The 21,014-nt window shown below is 42.7% G+C and overlaps 1 protein-coding gene across 3 annotated transcripts in view; it reads right to left on the bottom strand.

Annotated features, from left to right (window-relative positions):
• The window catches only part of TBXAS1 (thromboxane A synthase 1), a 227,858-nt gene that overhangs the window by 2,944 nt on the left and 203,900 nt on the right, over nucleotides 1-21,014 (bottom strand). For all 3 annotated transcript variants that reach the window (XM_041398879.1, XM_041398880.1, XM_041398881.1), the window contains 2 exons: nucleotides 3,769-3,857; nucleotides 1,157-1,294 (listed from right to left, as the gene is read on the bottom strand). In XM_041398879.1, coding sequence (XP_041254813.1) covers nucleotides 1,157-1,294; nucleotides 3,769-3,857 — 227 coding nt within the window. The remainder of the gene's footprint in view (nucleotides 1-1,156; nucleotides 1,295-3,768; nucleotides 3,858-21,014) is intronic.

Raw genomic sequence — 21,014 nt, 5'->3', positions numbered from 1 at the left:
TTCAGGGAAGGTTCAAAAGGGACTTAATCTCAGATTCATACCAAACAGCACTGTGTGAATCAAGGGGACTGCAGCCCCTACTAACCATTTTACCCTTTCATGCTACTGTTAAAGTGGTGAATAAACAATTAAGAAAGCATTTCTAGATAAGCATTGCTAAAAATACCCACCCCAGACTTCCAGCTGCTGCTAACATTCCTCTCCAGCAAAATCTCTGGTCTTCTCTAACCTGGCATTGCTCTTCTTCGTGGCCAAAATATTCTAATGGAGCATATGCCTGGATTTGTTCCAGAAGGAACACTAGGCAAACCCATCTACACCACACATGTGTTGTCTTACTGGCAAAGATGGTTCTGGGCTGCCAGCCTCACACCCAGTTGTTTATGGAGCAGGCACTTCTTTTCTTAGTAAACTTCTGAATGTAGTGGTAGCTTAAAATGCATCTGCCCACTAAACAGTTTAAAAATATCGCTGCCCACAAAACTAAATTGTGCTGCCACACAGCACCACATCAGCTGAAACTCTCCCTGTAAGCTCAGCCCAGCACCTGTAACACAGGGCAGGTACAAAACCACAGCTTGACAGGGTTCCTCCTACCCACTGAAGATATAAATGCTCCATGTGAAACTGTCTTGCCAAGCAAGAATCAAGGATCCTAACTTACAGACAGAGAGCAAATTCCCCGTGGGAGATGGGGTAGGTTCCCTACTCACAGGGTACCCACACTGTTATGTTTCAAGTGAAAAGAGTGCTCTAAACCAGAGAGGAGCTGGATGAGTTTCCCAGGTACAGCCAAGACAGTGAATATACTGTCCCACTTCAGAATTTTGGCACCCAGAAACAACATTGTTCACAGTATCTGATTTGGAAACAGGTCTGAAAAGCTCTGCCACAGCTCAACCTTGACCAAACTTTGCACCTTCTGTGGAATACACCACTATCATCACTTGTCTGATGTAGTAGAAATAAACTGTTTTTATGGTCTAAATAAAACTTGGCTCCTCTTGGTGGAAGTGCTGCTTTGGATGAATAGTGGGTGACTGTGGCTGTGAAAGAGCAGCAGAATCTGGTGCCTGCACTGGACAGGTTGGAGTTCTGTGCCCACAGGCCCAAGTAAGGACCTCAACCTAAGGGCAAAAAGCCTTACTCCACATACCTCTCAGGAATGAACTTTTCAGGTTCTGGCCAGAACTCAGGGTTGTGGTGAAGGTGTCCAACTGCAGTTTCAATGACAGCTCCAGCTGGAATATGCTGCCCCAGCACTACGCAGTCTTTAGCTGCTTCCCTAGTGAATCTGCAACAACATCATGCATCCCAGATGATTAATAAAGGTTAAAAACACAGCAGGAGAGATCTAAAAATGTATCTGTCTTCATCTGACCAAACACTTTCTGGGGTAACATTTTCTCATAGATAAATACAACAACTGTTGTATTTATAAATATTATCAATAATATGTATTGATAAAGACAACAACAGTGTCTTCTCAGGTTACAATCATCTCCACTTAGAAGTCCATAGCTGCAGCCCAGGTGGTCGACTTTTGGCCTTTTCACAGGAAACCATTTCTGGTTGTTTACTGTTTTCAAAAGCATTAACTGCTAAACTGCAATTTTATTGTTGATGTTGGGTTTAAACTCATTTTTTTTAATGAAAATTGCTGATGAAATGTCTCAGTCATCTCTAATAACATGTAGAAAGAGTGTGCTGGTTTGCCTCCAGGAAAAAAAAATAGTAAAGATAGCTTTGAGTTTGTTTATTTGAGAAGCTCCCACCTGTTGGTGCAGCACCTGAAACTTAGCAAGGGATGGCTGTAATATTAGTGCTGAGTGTTCTGCTGCTGCTGCTACTCTGGAAACACAACTAATTCACAAGCCTTGGAAAACCACATTTCACATATATTCAGCAAAGACAGGCATGATGTTAACAACAAAACTCTGCAGTTTTCTCCCACCCTGTGATGACAGGTGACAGAGGTGTCCTTAGGAACCTCATCATAACAAGACAGAAAAGTCACCTGGCAAAGCCCAGCTTGTGTCTTACAAAAGATTGTGTGTGGGTGCGCATGTGTGGTGAGTTCTGATCCAGATCTTTTGGTGCTTGCGTGGTCACTACAGATCCCAAACCAGCCCAGACCCAGGTGGGTGCCCTGCTGTCTCAGTCTGGGACCATTTGCAAGCACAGGGCAGAGGCAATGTGCAGGAACTTCCTTTGCTGCTTCCCACACTCTGCCAAAAAGTTGAACAAAGATTTCAGCTTCAGGGTTGTCAGTCTGGTATCATTACAGAAACACATTCTTTCCTTGCTGTCACCGATCTCCCTTTCTCATAGACAAATAAATAACAGAGGCTCCAAACCTGCAATAAAACATTGGAATTAAAAAAAAAAAAAAAAAAAAAAAAAGGCATTGACAAGCTATCCTTCTCATTCTTACATGAATTTGGTGATAATGGAAACATGAGTTCTGGGTGAGAAAGTTCTCTGGATAGTAAGTTCATTAAAAAAAAAAAAAAGAAGCCAACTCATTTCATAACAAACTTGGCTGCTACTGTTTTTTCACTTAACTCAGAATTATCCTTGTCATGGGCAATTAACATCTTTCAGCAGCCCTGGGCTGTCCTATCCATTCTACATCCATCAGAGTAAAAGCCAGATCAATAAACAGCCCTGACAACACCAAACAAGACTTCAGAAGAACTTTGTTCTGTTCTTGTTCTGCCTCCCATCTGACAAACACGGATTGTTCCCCAGTGATAGAGCCCAAACTCAAAGACCCCTGTCACTTTAACCAGCAAAACAGTTTCCACTTGTACCCCAAGTATAACACAGTAAAACCCCATCATCTTGTCCAGAAGCAGATATCTGATATTAACTCTCTGAACAATCCTGCAGATGCCCATGAAAAAAAAGTTGATTTCGAATCCTGGTGAACATATAGAAAAGAAGGTGGTCTTAAGCTTTTTTGTTTTTGTGGTGCTTGCAGTCATGGGTTAAATTTTTCAAAAGCTCTCACAGCAAGCTCAGCTTTGGCTTCTTTCCAGTCATCTGAATTTTTCCCTGAGCTTCATGAGAACCATTGCAACTGGATGGTCGCTTTGAAAAAACTGTATTTCTTAATATTTGTATTTATGCTTGTGATAACTTGGAGCTTTTACAATCAAATAGTTTTCTAATTTCTTTTTCCCTCGTTTTCAATTCATCAATATAGTAGAATAAGTCATGTGTGACTTGGGACAGAATTTTCTATAGTTAATGGATGTTACCATTAGTTTAGCTCTATTAGTATAAGGCAGTGCTAAGGGTAAATGGGCCAAAGTTAAACACACAGGTAAAATACGTGTGTGAAATACATGTGTAAAATACAGCTTTCAGACTATGAACCCTTCCACAGATCAGGGCTGTAATAACCAACAGGGCCCTGAAGGGGATGGGTTTTGGTGCATATCCCCAAAGCCTGAGGCACATGGACGCAGCAGCCTCTGGCTTTCTCTGACCAGACCTGCTCCAAAATGGCTCCATCCTCTAACCTTGGGAGATGTGAGGAATGGTGAGGAAGCAACATTGGCCAAATCACTGTAAAAATGTGCTTTAGAAATACCAGAATTACCCAGCTTTCCTTCAAGAAGCCACAGGATATCTTTCGAATGCACAAAGCAGCATTGATGCTGGCACAGAGACTGAGAGACCATTGGTCTTCCAACAGCAGATTTCCATTTTATAGAGCCAGGGAGCTATCCTGTCTAACCAGAAGGGGGAAAAAAAAGATACCTGAATGCAGGTGGGTACATGCGCAACGTCTCTGCAATCACCATGTCCAGGTAAGGGAGTTCTTGTACATTTTGGTAATCAGGGACCATCTGAAAGGGCAGGACAAAAGGAACAATTATGTTTTCTCACATGTAAGTGCCAAACTCATCCCAGATTAGCTTTTAAATCATCTATTTTTTACTGGGCATCTTTCCTGTAGAAGAACTCGATGTCTCATCTAAAACAGTAAATGATAAAATTATACAAAAATGTGGGCAGTAATTAAATGTGTGTGTAACATTCCTTTCATCATCAAAACGCTTTGGTGCACAGCCCAGCTGAAGGTATAATAATAAATCATCTTGCTAGGAAGAATTAAAAGCAGGTCATTACAGAGAGCATCAATAGCTGTAACAGAGCTATTTTTTCACACAGGTACCAAAATCTGCACAGGACCCTTGTTTCTTCCCAAGGGCAAGAGGTTCACACTTTGTTCACAAGAACAGCAAGTCCTTCAGTTACTCTTGTTAGTGTTGGAACAACCCTCTGCACTTCCCCAGCTCTAGAAATAAAGCAGAGTGCTGGTGCTGTGATGCCTGTGGAGGGGTGGGGATGGCACAGGAAGATGCTGGAGCCCCCGACTGAGGAGTAACACAATTTACACAGTGGCAAATTGCTCTGCCAAGAAGCGAGGTGCCGAGGCATAGCTCAAGTTCCACCTGGCAGGGCTGCAGTGGTGCCTGAGCAGAGAAGCCTGTTTCCTCCAGCCCTTGCTTAATGCTGCTTAATTTTTCACAATGGTCAATGCCTGAGCCCACATCTTCACAATCCCACAAAGCCATTCAGCCCTTGAAAAGGAGTGGTGGGCACTAAAACCCCAACAGGGCTGTAGCTCAGAAGACTTTGCCCTCTGACTGGCAACAAACAGACAGCGAGAGACACCAAACAGCAGCAGTGACAAGACTCAGCACACGGACAAACAGGGAATTTCTTCCTTGGAAAAAGGGCATCTTCCCTGTTTTATTCAGTGCTCTCAGCAGAGGGCAGCCAAAGTATATCAAATAACCTCATCAGGAAAGTAGAGTTTTGTTTTAAATTAGAGCATCTCCTAAAGACTGACACAGAGTAAATTGGAGAAAAGCACAGACGTCAGACTAGACTAAACCTTTTATGAAGATTTGGGGCCCCTGCCGTTCACAAAGGGGACTGTATTCCATCCTTCCTTTATTTACTACAGCACTTTTCATGTATAATGCATATTTTATTGAATTTTCATGCAAAAACATATGGTACATACTGAAAATACTAAGCAGAGAACAACTCCAGATGGTAGGCAGAAAAGGCATACAATAGAACAAGGATACCTTGCTGGATTAGGGTATCCCACTTATTCAGCACTAAGCCACCATGCACCATTTCACATTAACTGATCTTTTCTAGGGAGGAAATAGATACATTCTATTATCCCCATTTTCTGGCTCAGGAAAGAAAAGCAGAAGCAGAGAAAGTAATTTGCACAGGCTGAGTAGAACCAGTGTGTGTGCTCCTGTCTCAGGGGAAAAGATGCAACTCAGCTTGTCAATAGATGAAGTATTCTGTCAGTATATGACAAATATTATCAATACAGGAAATATGGACTGCACTGACATCCTTTCAGTGTGGCTTTTATCTTGTGGTGGTGCCTGCTAACTCAAACCTGTGGCTTAGGTCAGTGGTTATCAGACAAAGGACTCAGAGCCTAAAAGCCACGTGAGAGCCATGGCTGACATCTGTGTGAGGAGCAGTGCTCCAATAATTCCAATAGCTAAAAACAAAGCTGGGAGAATGATCTTTATCACCCTTGTTTTGCAGAAAGCGATCCGAGGGCTGCCTAATTTTGTGGGGGAAATCAGAAGCAGAGACTGGAAATGCAGTGTCAAATTTCAGGTCTTCATGGCACAATTCCCTTTCTCCATGCCCACTGGAGGTGCCCCCTGGAGGTGCTCCACTCTTCAATGCAAATACTTGCTATGGTGTGCATTCTTTTATTTTTTCTGCCAGTTTTACAATTATCATTCAGAACTTTCCCCTACTCTCCTGCATCTCTTTGAATCCTGAGTCAGCATCTGAGTCCTGTTCCTGCAATCCCTCCTGATTTCATGGACAGGCTGGCTGAGAGAAGAATCCAGGCTCAGAGAAAATGAGTGGTGGAGCCAAGAGCACACCGAGATGTGTTTGATTCTCTGAACCATGCTCTTTCCACTGGGCCTTCCTGTCTCTCTCATAATCCCCCTACTTACTTCTGGAGTCAATAATTAAGATAATTATATGGTAACCTGATATAATAAGTAGCCACTAAATCAAACCATACATCAACGAATAATATAACACTAAATTATTGGAGCTTTGATTTGCTCTTTCAAATAGCTTCTATACCTTCAGGGGATTAGCAGCTCAGAAAACAAAACAAAAGGTGTAAAACCAGCTGATTTTCCTTAGAAGAAAATTCCTTTTGCTTACATAAAGCAGGAGGGGTCAGTCAAATGGCAGCAGAATGAACTCTGCTATCATGAGAATGACAGACACATCAGTCATTTCCTACATCTGATGCAATTTAATTATTGGCACTTCCATGCTTTTAGCATCAAAGTAGCTGGACCTAATTTAGTGGTTGTTTGCAAGGTCTGACCTGCAGCTGCATAAAGTACACACAAGCCAAGCATCTCTATTTAGGAAGGACAGTTTGTTGCTTTTTTTCCCCTTTCAAAGAAAATATTTTCCATTTGTTTTTCCACTCCCTCTCTTAAAAATATGTCTTTAGCCAAGCACGTTTCAAAGGAACATAAATATGCTTTTCTTCCTAAATGTCCCTATTTATATCTATCAACTGCTGGCAGGTTTGCTGGGGTGAGGGTGGTGTTGTGCAAACATGCCACTTTAACCCCCTGAAAAAAAATTGCTTAAATTGCCTTTTACTCAAGATGAGGCGGGGTTTTTTCACTAAGAAAGATTTCTGTCTTTAACAAGAAGAGATGGGGGATTTGAGGGAGGATTGAATATAATAAAACATCCTGTATTTTAATTTTGCAGCCACTGCTTTGCACAGCAGTTTTTCCTTATGCTTTGCACAGCCTTGTAATGTCTTTTCCTGTTGATGTGGAAGTGAAATGGCCATGTAACATCTTGCAGCATTTCTCTGCATGCATGTTTCCCCAGTCTGATTTCTGGAGGTGAGGTGGTACATTCTCACCAATCCCAGACTATTCAATCACTTCTGGCATCTAGTTTGGCCACAGAGTCTCCTTTATGATTGACAGAAAATCACAAGCCCCCATTACCTAGAAAAAGATGGGAAATTAATTCTTCCTCCCACAGAGTACCCTGAGGTGAAATACCAGCAGTGATTATAAAATTGCCTATGTGCTACAAGGATGACGCTTGTTTTAATCCCCATATAAACTCCAAGAGAGATAACTACCTTCAGATCCACCTCTGCTTTTCAGTATTGGTTTTAGCATTTTCTAGGCAGGCAAACCTATTTTTTACCACCGCCCTCAGTTAACTTTTAATTCCTCAATGAACAGCAAGGGAATCCAAGTGCTGACAGGAGCGGTCTGGCCAATCTCTGCTGCAGTTTGAGATGTTACTGCTCCCAGTTGCTGGCTTTTCTTTGCTGGCTGTAGTTGGTGTCACCACAGCCAAGTCAGCAGAAGGGAACATATGCCTGCACCTCAGTTGCTTCCATACAACGTCCAGCACGAACCCATCTTCAGTGACAACTCAAGATGAGACACTAACTTTTCCCCAAAGCAGCTGATGATCATCCTCCTCCACTGCCTCTGTTTTGGGAATGGTAATTCAAAGTACACATCAGTGAATAAGAGATTCCCACTTATCCTATTGGCCATGCTCTAGTGATGCTCAGCATTCAGAAATGAAAAAAAAATCAGAGAAAATTTTGTGCAGCTGACAGTGTGATGTGCACCTGAAATCAATTTAGAAGCAGAAAAGCCTGTCGAGACCACATTCCTCACAAGGAGCACTGCTGAGTCATGGCCTGATGCTGAACCAGCTGAGGTTTCTGAGAAACTGAGATCCAAATCCAATGTCTCATGGGCAGGCGCGCTGTGACAAAGTCCAGGTCAGGGAGATGACATGCAGATCTGCTTAAGCACAGATGCAGATCCATGAGTTGCCTGTGTATACATAGCTGCACAGCCACATGGGCTCTCCCTCAAAATGCAGACTTTGGATTGCAATAGGATAGGAGTTAAAAAAAAGCCAGCATCGCCCCCAGGTACTCTCACCCAACTCCCTTTCAAATTGCCAAAAGGGCTACTCAGACCACAGCCATTGACAAACAGCTCAATAATGTTTCTTGATCCAAGGTGTACAAAGCTGCTGATAGATCAAAGAATCTGCCTCTGGTTTTGACCTCTCTTTGGTCACCTCTAGGAGCTCCTCATTCTCTAACAGAACTAGAGCCTGTGTGCCTCACTTGGCCTCAGACAGGGGGAAGAAATGCAAGAATGTGGAACATAACAAAGTCAAATTAGGGCGGCCCCATAACACCTTTGGCAACAACCCTATCAGGAAAGGAAAGGTTAGAGACTGGACTGCACTCAAAATGCAGATCAATGATAAAAAGGGGTGGGATGGTTTAACAGATATCTGTCTTTAACTTGCTTAAGGAAAGCTTGTCTCCTGTTTGACCACTTCCAGGACAACATGCTGGAGCCCCTGTAAAGCACCAAACTAAAGCCTCCTTGCAATCTCAGGCAGCATGACAGGGAAAAATGTTGACGAAGTAAAATTTCTTAGCTTCATCCCCAGAACTTGGACCAAACACTTCAAAAATGCTTAAGGCATTCCTCATGCAATACTTACTGCAAATTCCCCCACCCTGTTGTCTGCACCTGCCAGGTGAGATGTGTCTCTGAGCCAAGGCACCAGGCAGAACCAGCCCATGCTGCTTGGGAAACAGGATCCAGAAGCTCCAGAGTCCCACTCACTCTGAGAGACAGATCATGGCCTTAAGATAGAGAAAAACCTGCCTAAAATCACCAAAGTGTCTGTTGGCCGCTTCCAGTGACAGAGGTCTAAAGAACCTTCTAGCAAAACATTAAGTTCTTGACTACAGAATTGAGGACAAGGTTCAGGAATAAAAAATAGGACAGCAAGCCTGATTTCCAGATTTTCCAGACAAAGAAACTTTCTGAACTGCCTAGCATCTCTCAAATCCTTAGAGCACACCTTGGTAGCACTAGAGCCTCTGCCATTGGCATTGTGCCTTCTCACACGCTCTCGGAAATCAACATTAAAGTTCTCAGCTCCATTCCCTCTTGCATCTTTCCCCAGAAGCAAGAAAAAGCTATCCAAACCTCGTACTCCCAAGATTTCCATTTATTTCTTTGTTCCATGAGGATTACCTGCCACCTCTTTCACTTGCTTAGGTTGTTATTCAAATGGAATTTTGTCAGGCTCTGACCCCCACCCTTGGTGGCTGCTCACTGGGTTTGACAAAGTTCCTTTGTTCATTGAGGCACATCTCAAGATGTGTCAACATTCAGTGCTTCAGACACCTCAAAACAAATTCCTCCCAGCTCCTCCTAAAGACTGTGAGTGCCAGATAAATTTAGTCTTACAGCTTTTTTGTTCAAACCACCTGCCAGTCACCCTCACCTCTAAGACTCCAACTCTCTGGTTCACTGCCATGCAAGTCAACTGGCCGTTCACAGAGGAAGGTGCCAATTTGCAGGCTGAGTTCAAAGCTGGTGGGAAAGGCTGGCAAACCAGTTTTGCACTGAAAACCACATTACACACAGACCTTGCAGCCAAATTCTCTCCATTGCTTTGGTGCAAATCCATGCAGCTCCCTGGGGCTGTATCAGTGTAAGGGAGAGGAAAATGTGGTTCTAAGGATGCACCAAATAGTGCTGGGGAAAGAGCCAGAAGGTATAAGGTTACACCAATGTCAACTCACTTTAATGTTACTTTGCTTTTTGAATCAAAGAATTCAGCACCTGCCAGAAGACAGACCTACACTACCTCCAGTAGCTTCCACGGTGCTAAAAGAAGGTCTTTGCAGCACCACTGCTCACAAGGAGACTTCTGCGAGATAAAAATACTTCCTGAAACTGAACAGTGTCCCAAAGCCAAACAGATAAACATAAAAGCTGAAACCAAAACAGTCAGAAATTCTCTTCCACCTACATTACTACTGACACATGGTGATCAGCAAGAACAGAACGCGTGCCATCAGGTAGAAGATCCAGAAAAAGGAAAGTCAGAAAAAAAGAAGCAAATCTCTGAGGAAATACTTTATGAGGCAAACTACGAATGAACAGAAAGGAGAAAACAATCTGTTTCTATTTAGATTTTGTAAATTTGTTAACTTCATCTAGTCCCAGATTGCCAAGAGAAGTGTGTGCCCTCAAATGAAAATTGATTAAATAAGAGCCTGGGGTGCTCTGCTGTCACAAAGGAAGGTGCAGTTCCCCAGTGTGATGATACTGCCAGGCCAGGTAGTTTTGTACTCTCACTATGCTAATTTTTATTATTTTACTTAAGCTATGTGGGGAAGAGTGCCACCCCTCTAGAAGTGGCTCCCTACCTGTATGCAATGTGTGCCTTGCTCCAGCTATTTGTGATGTGGTATAATCCCTGCCCATGCATTGCAGCAGGCTAAGACCATCAGAGTCACAGAGACTGCCTCTTTCTTGCCTCCTTAAAAAACACTCAGCCCCCAGGAAATCCGCCCCGGGTTCTCTCCACAGCCCACCGAGGCTCGAAAGTCTCTCTTTCTACACTTGTCTAACACAATCAAAATTTCTACTTGGGTGGCAGAAATGCTGAATGGTGAAGGATCCCAGTGGGAGGGAAGCAAGGAGGAAATTAAATAGGAGAAAGGACTGCCAGAGGCCCAAAAGGCTGAGAAAGAGAATTATAAAACTGGGGTAGGTCTGTCCGAAGGGCATGTCACCAGTCCAAAGCACATTAACCACTGAAGTTCGTGCAAGGCTTAATCCTTCCTGCTACAGAAGTGTCCCTTGATGGTTGCTGCAGATCTACAGGAATAAAGAGGAGGATTTTTTTTTTCCCCTCTCAGTAGACATTCATGGTATCACATAAGAGCCAGATGATTTAATTTAATCATTCTTGCTCCAGCTGGTATTTTCTGTATGGAGGTGACAGTGCTTTAAATTAGGGCCTTGCATAAAAAAGGCCCGTGTGTTTAGTTTAATCAAATGTTTATTTCCTCACGTTATGTTTATATTAAAAGACATCAGCATGAATTTTCATGCTGCAAATAGAGTCTATCTTAAGGTCTACGCACTGAGGTTGTCTTTGGTCGTTCTTCATCTCTATGGCAGCCTTATGGACTGAGAGGTGACTCAGCCCCCAGGCACACACTTTGGGGAAATATGCTCTGGAGAGCACAGTCCAGCCTATGAGAAGATCAGAGCTTCATACAAAAATACATTATTTCTGTAATTTGCCCTTCTTGAGCCAGTGGCTGCTTAAGCCACTGGCTTCAGCAATTGCTGGATGAGACCTTTTCTGAATTAGTAAACAGGAAAACATTTGTAGAATAGAAATGGCAAGATTCTCTCATCACTCAGCGTAATTATTATTTGTCCCGACAAGGGCAGGTCAGTTTTAATACCATACAACATTTATGCAGTGCCTGGTGCCTTGGAAACACCTAACGTACATTAAGTGCAGTAGGACAATAATAAGACTTTGCTTTTCCATAGTTGTTTCCCCCTGAGGCTTGTGAAGCGTTTAGCAAACATTAATTAGTTGGTCATCTTCCAAACGCATGTGTGAGGTGCTCCTGGTAAATAATCCCTCCCCTACACACAAGGGGCCAGCAGCGGTGCTGAAAACTGAGACTATCAATTTACAACCTTAAGAGGTGAGCACCCACCAGCCTGAGTCTTCATAACTAGCCTGATTTTTATTTTTCAGCCGCAGTGTGACTCCTGTTCATAAACTAGCAAATACTGCTCTGAATGCATAGACTTAAAGTGACCAAAAAAGAAATAAATCCATTGCACAGCACTTAAATAGGACTTAAACAAAAAGGAGCCTTGTTTGCCTTCAGCTGCCAAAATCATAACTCAAGGTTCAGTCTGTCCTTGAGAAACTGATGGTACTAAAAGCACAGAATGTAAAGAAGTGCTTTTGGTGTCAAAGCTCCAATTCCTTGCCACAGACTTCTGTATCTCCTATCCTAATACAGGTAAAATTTACTGGTAAAAGCCACGTCCAGTCATAGTTCCAAATTTTAGGAAGGCATGTGGCCTTTCTACAAGGCACAAAGGCCAAGTTTGTTCTGTTGAAACTTCTTGCAGTTTAACTGAAAATACGAAAAATGCACAAAGAAAGGGGAAAGAAGTATTTTCTAACCAAAGCTATTCAATGCCTTTTCCTCTTTTGCCCCCTCTGGAAACCACTGACTGCCTTAGGTACAACAAAGCAATTTACAATTGGCACGTGAAAAGTTTGATAGCACTCGAAACGGCTTTCGTGTTTTTGTCCTCCAGTGCATGAAGAAGATCTCTGAAAAAAAAAACATGACTTGTCAGCCCAAAATGCACTGCCCCAAGCTTAATGGGGCTGTGAGCAGGGGGATCTGCTACCATGACACTAACATATGACAAACTTCTCTAGGAGTTCAGATAAAGCTGTCTGCAAAGAATCCTGGCAGATGTCTATTCAAGGATCTCTCTCCTTTTATTCCCTGACTCTCCATCTGGGAACACAAAAATTTCCTTAAGCCTATTCACGCTTAGATTTAGTGAAGCCATCGTAGTGTTGTGTTCTGGTGCTGTTTTGTGTCTTTGCTCTCCTCTATCCTTTGTAGATCAGCATGGCATCTGTCCATCTGTTTATGATTCACTTCTTACAATGACTTGGTCCTGATTACACTGATAAGCACAGTAGGTTATTCGAGGGCCAACTGGACCTCTGTAATGACACTCAAACTGTACCCAAGTTGTGGGAATGTTTCCAATCAAAAAAAGGCCAGTGGAAAAACTCCACTGGATCCTCCCCAAGGACAGCCTTCCTGTCCTTACGCCCAGGAAATAAAATGCAAAAGTTAATTTTTTATCTGGAACTCTTTTGCAGTTATCAGTGTCCAAGTGATCCACAAAAAGTGAAGAGAAGACGAGAAAAGAAACTGAAGTCTGGGCCTTTCTGACATTTGAAGATGCATATTTGAGAAGAGAGCATAAAGAACAGCATTCAGCTCAGGAGGCCACCTGTTTCATGGTCTCCTTTAGCACAGAGGCAAATCCCTGAATTAGAGAACCTGCCCCCACGTGCAGGAGCTGGGGACAGAGCCTGGAAAGTGCAGCTGTTTTGGGGGCACCATGTGCTGCCAGGGGCAGTAGAGCCCTTCCTCGTGTGCTGACTCACCGGCCCTCGTGAGCGCATGGAAACGAGGGGGAACAAAAGCACAACGCAAAGAGCTGCAGGATGAAGTCACAGGGTCAGCAGTGAGAAAATACAGAATGCATTTGTAGTCTGAACAAGGTCATTTCCAGCATGTTTTAGGATGATATAAGGCTTTACAGGGAAGGCAAATGGAAAGTATTGCTCACGATTTCTTCTGCTTTATGAGTAAGCTGCTTTGGCCTTTATTTATTTATTACCTCACAGTTCCACAACCGTCCTGGTGTGAAGACCAATTTGCTGGTTTTTCTCTCTTGCTTCTCAAATATACTTTTGCTTCTTAAACCTGACCCCTTCTTGTCTCAGTGCCTGGCCACATCACTCATTTACCTCTGCATCTCCAAGAATACCCTTATTTTTAAAATTTGCAACACCTCACTTCTGTGCCGTCATTTCACTTATGTCTATGTTACTTTAATGCCCAGTATTTTATCCTTTATTCTTACTTTCCAAAGCTCAAAAGCTTCAAGTCTCAGAAGTTCTGGGGTACAGGGGAACCTGGCCAACACAGTGTCGCCCAGCTGGGTTTGAGCCAGCCCTGACAGGGAGGTCACTTGATCTGGACACCACTGAGCCACAAAGGTGGCACTCACAAACTGACACATTTGATAGAAACATTCAACACAAAAGAGTGCTTTTAAGCCAGAAAAGTGCATAAAACGTTGTTCTGCAGGGGGTTCACTAGCAATTTTACCCATACAAAATACCTCATAAAGGATGGTATACTCTGCCTTTTTATGATGAATTGAGGCACAAAGAACTGTAGATATCTATAGATGGGCTAACTTGTGGGGAGGGATTTTCTGAGTACCAAGAAAAAACACAGCTGTAGGCTTTTTCTGTAAAGGGCCTGTCACACACATGAGAGCAGCTAGCATATTACCAATCCTGATCACTCAAACATTATGAGAAAGGCCCCAACATATTTTGAAATTGGCTGGAAAACACATGAGATTTATGACAAATAACAGTATTTTGAACTTCATATGCCTTCTGGCTTCTGAACTGGGATTCATGTTTTCAGTCTTACCTCTTCAACTGGAAACCTTTTCTCCTTTTTTTTTATTTTTTTTTTTTTTTTTTTTTTACTGGTTTACTTGTTTTAATAATGAAATATGAGATTCTGGTTATACACCTGACTTCAGTGTTGAGTGATTTGAGAGAATACAAAACAAATAACAGAGACTCACAGCCTGATGGCAGGATGCTGGTAATATTCCATTTACTGAGCACCACGAGCCATCCCTGCCTGCCCTTTGGCCATCTGCTGCTAGCACTCAGCTAGAATCATGCAGACTTTTTTAAAAAGAAAGAAAAAAATCTACAAGACCAGGAACTTCATGTGAATAAACATTGGACAAGCATGAGCTGCCCCTCAGAGTATCCACAATACAGTAGCAAACATTTTGGGGGTGTGTGAGGGGTGTTACTACAAGAGAAGCCTCAAGGATTAATCATCCAATTCCCTTTTGAAAATGCCAAATTTGGTACCTTGGCAAAGCTTGACACAGAAAGAAATTGAAACATGCAGACAAAGTAATTGGGGGGAAACTGTGCTGAGTTTATATATAGCATTTTGTTTCTGCTGAGTACTGGGGAGGGAGGTGGGGAAGGGAGGAAGTGAGGGGGAGAGAGGGAAAAGAAAGATAAATTTTGGTTGTTGCTGTCAGATGAAGATCCACTTATCTGTGGCAGAAGCCCAGACAGCTGCATGACTCTAAATGAAGAAATTTAATTAAACAGTAAAAGAAATTAAAATTAGCAGGAAAAAAAAAAAAAAGAAAAAAGAAAAAACCCAGGACTTCTTCCTTCTCATACCTACCCTGATGTATAAATAGAGACTATGTGATGGATGAAGGGTGCTTATTATTTCTTTGACTTCTTTGTGCATAAAGAAATCTACAATACTCTCTAGTGAACCAGTAGGATGATCAAAAAGCCAATGGCATGTTGCTGCTATTCCAACTTTGCTGCTGTGGTTTAAACCACACCGTGCAACATGACACCCAAGTCATAGTCCCAGTCATATAATACTTATTTCACACAAAAACAAACAAACAAACAAAAAAAAGTCCCCACCAAAAAAATCCTGGGGGAAAGTTGGCTCAATTATGAAAGAAAAGATTTTGGAAAGCAGATTACTTGGAATCATATTCTGCCAGAGCTACACCTCTCAGAAGAAACGTGCTGATAAAAACTGTGAGTGGATGTGATTCCCTTTTGATCCCCTTGCATCCTTTGACCTGCCTTCTGCCAGCACAACTCAGAGCAACCTCACAGCTTTTCCTGCCTCAGCTCCCAAGGTATTTGCAACAGAGCTCGGAAGAGCCAGAGCATCTTGCACTTCTGTCCGTACCCACAGTCTTTGCTAACACATTCACTTCCTACTTCACATTATGGCAGAGTAAGAGAGATTGGTATTAGTACTTTTGGCCTTTCTTCATGTGCATGGACATGTGTGCATGTGTACTTTCTGTAACACATCCACCTATTTGAAGCAGCATAAAAATGACTATATATATATATATATATGACTCTTCAAGTCTCAGAAGATTCAAGGTGTCACTGCTGTGAAGTCAGAAAATTCATTCCAAGTCCTATTTATCTAGGTCAGGATGTGGGAAGACTTTTTTTGTGTTCTGCATATGCACGTCACTGCTTTTGCTCCTTGGTACAACACAGGCTGGGAGCTGCAGAGCCAGGGAAGATGACAGCTTGCTCCCTGCTTCCAGTGGACTTGTCAGAAAATTCCTTTTTGTGTTCCTTATAATGCAGTCTTGTCTCATTTTTGCCACTAGATATGCTGTGGCCAGTATATTACAAACACCATGCTGACAGTGCCTATATGCAGCTCTGCCTCAGTGCCACATTACCCCTGGCTCTTCTTTAAAGCAGAAGAGAAGAGCACCCCGCAAAGCAAGGAACAAGTTAACAAAAGGCTTCATTTATCTCCAGCTGATACCAACATGACAGTGGGAAATACGGGGTCAGATTCCAGGCACATTATTGCGACAGCAGGAGGAGTGTGGGGAGTAGCCCTTGTGTGGAAAACCACAGGACCTGCTAGCAGAAGGTCAAGTCCTGACGCAGCTTTCCAAGCAAATTTGGGGAAGTCTTTTCCTCTCCTCCACCACTCTTAATAAATAAGACTGATAAACCCTAATTATGTGGATACTGCTGGCATGCTCAGAGGACAGCAGCATATGATGTGTGTGTTTAAAGCCTGATCATTACATGGTGCTAACAACAAACCCCCTGCTCTTGAAAAAAAAATGTCATGAGTAAGGTAAGCCCCAGAAGGTAATACTGATATACAAAATAAAGGTAAATCCTGAATGGAAAACAAAATTGTGGATGGACTACTAGAACAGAAATTTTACACATTCCTTCTGTGTAAATAAAGAAGTGAACTTAACGTAACCATTATAGTGTTGCTTTATGATGTGCAATTGCTGGCGATAAATGGTTATAATGTGTGTTGTACACTTACCCTCACACTAGCAGCAAACAGCAAAGGAACACACTCTTTGCCTACCTTTCCATGGAAAAAAAAATAGCTGCAATTTAAAGTTTAAGGGATCTGCATTCAAGATTTATCTAGCTATGATGTCCTTGGGGTCCAAATAGAGGCTGGGATCCATGGGAATTCTCACTGCACCTCTGCCCTCTCAAATGATGAATTTGGAACCATGCAGGGAAACTACTGCTGCTATTAGACTTGTGGAAGAGGACCTGCACCAAAACTGCTCCCAGAGCAGACACCAGGATGGGTTCCTGCAGCCAGTGTCAGGATGTAGAAGGCAGGCTCGTGCTGCTCTCATGTCCCCTGATCCCCAACACCCAGAGGGTCAGCTGCTGGGACAAGGCACTGCCACTCCACCGTGTGTGGTGCTACCAGCACGTCTCTGCTCTGTCCTGGATGGTGCTTTCCTATTTTAATATTTTTTCCATCATGCATTTCTTACTTTGTTAAGGGGAGTTATTAATCATGTGTCCTAGGAGTGGTGGGGCTTCCCTTTAGCCCAACATTACCATGGTGAGGGATGGAGCTGGTGTTTTTCTTGGGGTTGGAGCACTCCCTGCTCTCTCAAGCTGAAAGATGGCTCGTGTTCAGAGTGCTGTGCACAACCAGACTCCACACAGGATGCAACAGGCTCAGCTTGGTGGGAAACGAAAAGGACATAGACTCTTCTGTCAGCTTGACTTGGTCTTAATAATGTTTAAATATCTGAAGGTCACTAATTTAGAGTTCAGAAACTTGACTCAAAGGCCTCTTTCTAAGATTATCTAGGTTTGCTGAATTAAGACAACAAAAGAGAATAAACCAAACTGAGCAAAACCAACAGCTGCTGCTGCTGAAATGTTATTCTTCTCATTAAGCCTATATGCTGAGCCTATAGAGGAGGCAGCACTTCCCTTCTCTCTTGCTGACAGTTCAGTATGAGGGCACAAAGGCAGGTCACTGTCCTTGGCGATACGGTAAACAAAGATAAGAGCTGAAAGCAACAGAATATTTTTTTAACCCTGATAATTCACTCAGTATGAATTCCATTGTGGAGAGATTTATTGTTTACTTAGAACTCCTCAAAAGAGCTCCTTGAGAATGTGCTGGACACAAAACACACATTTCAGCTGAAAGCACTGGCCAGGCCTGCTCAGGGCATCTGCTACTTGTCCCGGGATTCATGTGTGTGAGACATTACTGAACCTGCCAGGAAAATGCAGCCCCAAACCTTTGCCCAGATCTGCCTGCTAGCCTGGGCTGGGAACTTAAACAGATGTCTTCAACGGGCAGTCATGCTCATGGAAATGCTTTGTCAAGATGCCAACAAAAAATGCATTGCTTTCCTGCTTCACTTGCAAAATGAAGAGCAGCACAAGAGTAAAAACCATTGGTAAATTATCTGACACTCTTAGAAGAAGAAGGATCAGTCCTCCCTCTGCCTGGCCCAAGTATAACTCCCCACTGCCTTCCCCTCCCAGCTGATTCCCCAAATGCAGACACACCACACCGCTACAGGAGGAGGCAGGAGCAGACATCATCACTGCCAACAGCAGAGACTGCCTTATCTCCTCTGTGTAATGGCTCAGCAGTTTAAAGCAAAGAAAGAGTTTAAACATTTGCTGATTAGGAGAGTAGGGCATCGGATGAGAATTTGGGAGCTGTGAGTGCTGCCACAGATTAGGGCATTTAATCCTGCCACGGCTCCCCTTCCCACTAGGGAAGCAGAAGTAAAACCTCTCCTGCTACTTGCCTGGGACCTCTGAAAACTGCATTTGGTAGTCTTATCCCAGGAATACCAGGCATAATTGCAAACCCAACCAGATTAGATTTAGGCAAACTGCCCTCCAGAAGAGGATAGTCAGGACTGGAGGAGCAACCAGGGATTTCTCATGTTGGTGCCATATATTTGACCTTCCCTACCTTTTCATAGGATCTCTGGGTTTCAACAGAAACAGCAGTCTCTTTTCAAGGAGAACACAAGAAGGTTTGTTGAAATGCTATTTTTCAACATGTGTTTACTGAGGACATCCTAGGATTGCTAGAGCTGGATTACCTATAGCCTTGGGCTGAGCTATAAAGTGGATTGTGAGTTTAAAATGTTTCTTTTCCCTTTTTTGAAAGAGCTGTAAACTTCGCTGTTGCTAAAGTTTCCAACAGTGTTCTTGGGCTTAGCTTTTGTAAGCTGATCTCACCTCCAAAGCCTACATTAGGTCTTGTCCATTCTGACCAGCCCCTCTATATTTCTATGAGCAATTAAGAACTCTCTTTTGCTCTTGCAGCACTGTAACACCCACAGGAGGCACATGTCCATGCTCCTCTCGTGTATTTTCAGATACCCACTACTCTTGCTCGGTGGGTACCAGTTGCTCTATTTCTTGCAGCAGGCATGTACTTGCTCTTTTTCAGCTGTTCTCAGAACCTCTTTTTAGCAGCTCTCTTGCCAGATAATCTGGCAACTCAAAGTACAGAAGCGAGTTCTGTTATCTGTTCCAAGGGAAGTTTTTCCAGGAACACTCAAAGATGCCAAAATCATGGGTGAGTTGTTTACAAAGGTCAGTACACACTGCACCAGCATGCCAACCAGCTTCTGATACTCAGGTCAGCCAGGGTTTATCAATGAAAGTAGTGGATCTTGTTGGTTGTAGGAAACTCATTTCATTGAGCCCAGTCAGCCCACAGACAGAAGCTGAGTGGCTGTGGAGTCCTGAAGAAAAGAGCATTAAAATTAAGCCATTCCAATGTATCATTGTGGTCTCATGGAAAAGGAGAAATATGCCATATGCCAACCTATGGTCATCACAGCCAAAACACACTGGGGTTCTTATCTGCTGTCTCCTACTCCTCATTCCATGTGCTTAAAATGAGACAGGGGCCCTGCACCCACGCACTTCCACCCTGTGCTATCTGTACAGCCTGCAGCATGTTTGTATTGATATGCCATCTGATATCTCTTAGAGCAGTATGGACTGATTGGTACCATGGGGCTGGGACTGCACCTCACTTTCAGGGTTGGAGGAAAATTCAAGCACAGTTCACTAAAAACCACTGGATAGCATAATAAATTAGGAAATTTCCATGTCAGCACAAGCACACTTCTATTGACCCCTTTCCCTGGACCCACTTATCCTAATACAGTGAGGAGAATAAACAATATTACCTGGACACTTTTGCCAGGGAACTGTATCTATGCTGTGGAACATCTCAATGCAGACATGCAATAACTGAAGCTGATTCTGAGTGGGAGAGCCAACCACACAGTAGATCTGTCCTTTGTTAATGTGAGGCTGCTGAAAGCAGCAAACAACTTCACATCCAGCTATGAATATGGAACACACACTACACAAATAGGTAGGAGCCCTCGCTATTACCAAGGGGTATTGCTCCACCAGTGAGTGCCTGAGCTCCTGGATTAGCATTGGAACATGCGCCTATAAGAAACAAAACTAAAAACTTCAGGGCAACGTCTGAAAAAAACATGGTAAATGGATTTATATAATTTCTTCAACTTAGGTAAGTTGTAAGTCTGTCTCTGCATAGAAGAGAAATTAAATCAGCCCCCAATCAAAAAGTGGTGAAAGAAAAGAGCCACAGAGCAGATTTCCTGATGGTAGACTTGCCTAATTTGGATAACACTGTTTTTGAATTTGTGTACCAGAGAAAAAACAAAATAAAAATATAATTTAAAGGCATCAAACTAAAGACACTTGTAGTGAAAAAAAAGAAGTTATGTCGAAAGAAGCAGTTATATATTTGTATACTTCCTCGTATGCTAAAAAGTTGCACGTCATTAACTGCATTGGTTTCTATGTTAATAAAGCTATCAGCTCTAGCTATATGATGTGTATAGATAAGTATAGCTATATACACATGTGTACACCCACCCACATCCTGTTCTCCCTTCAACACCATACAGAGAAATTCACTGTTCTTTTCTGAGAGACCAGCCATTTCTGGAATATGGAATATGGAAAGGGCAATTTATATACAGTATTTTCCAACAAAGATCTAATTTAAAAACAAGACCAAAAAGAGCATAGACTATAGTAAAGCACCCATCCACACAGTATTGACTAAAGTTTTCCATCACAAGGCACTTCAGAAATAAGCATCAGAGTCCCACACCACGACATACACTCACACAAACACATATGCGTGCACACATGCACACACAAAGGCAAGACTAACAGTTATTTGTATTTCCTACTTTGAGAGACAGGAAACCTCCCTTTGCATCTGCTTTTTTCTCACTAAGAAGAATAATTTTAATTACAGACACTTGGCAGGAAGCCAAGTTTGATTTTTTTTTTTTTTAATGACATCT

Source organism: Onychostruthus taczanowskii, unplaced genomic scaffold, assembly GCF_017590055.1.
Source record: "Onychostruthus taczanowskii isolate IOZ18803 unplaced genomic scaffold, ASM1759005v1 scaffold15, whole genome shotgun sequence".
Classification (NCBI taxonomy): Eukaryota; Metazoa; Chordata; class Aves; order Passeriformes; family Passeridae; genus Onychostruthus; species Onychostruthus taczanowskii.
This window is presented reverse-complemented; position numbering and strand designations above follow the sequence as displayed.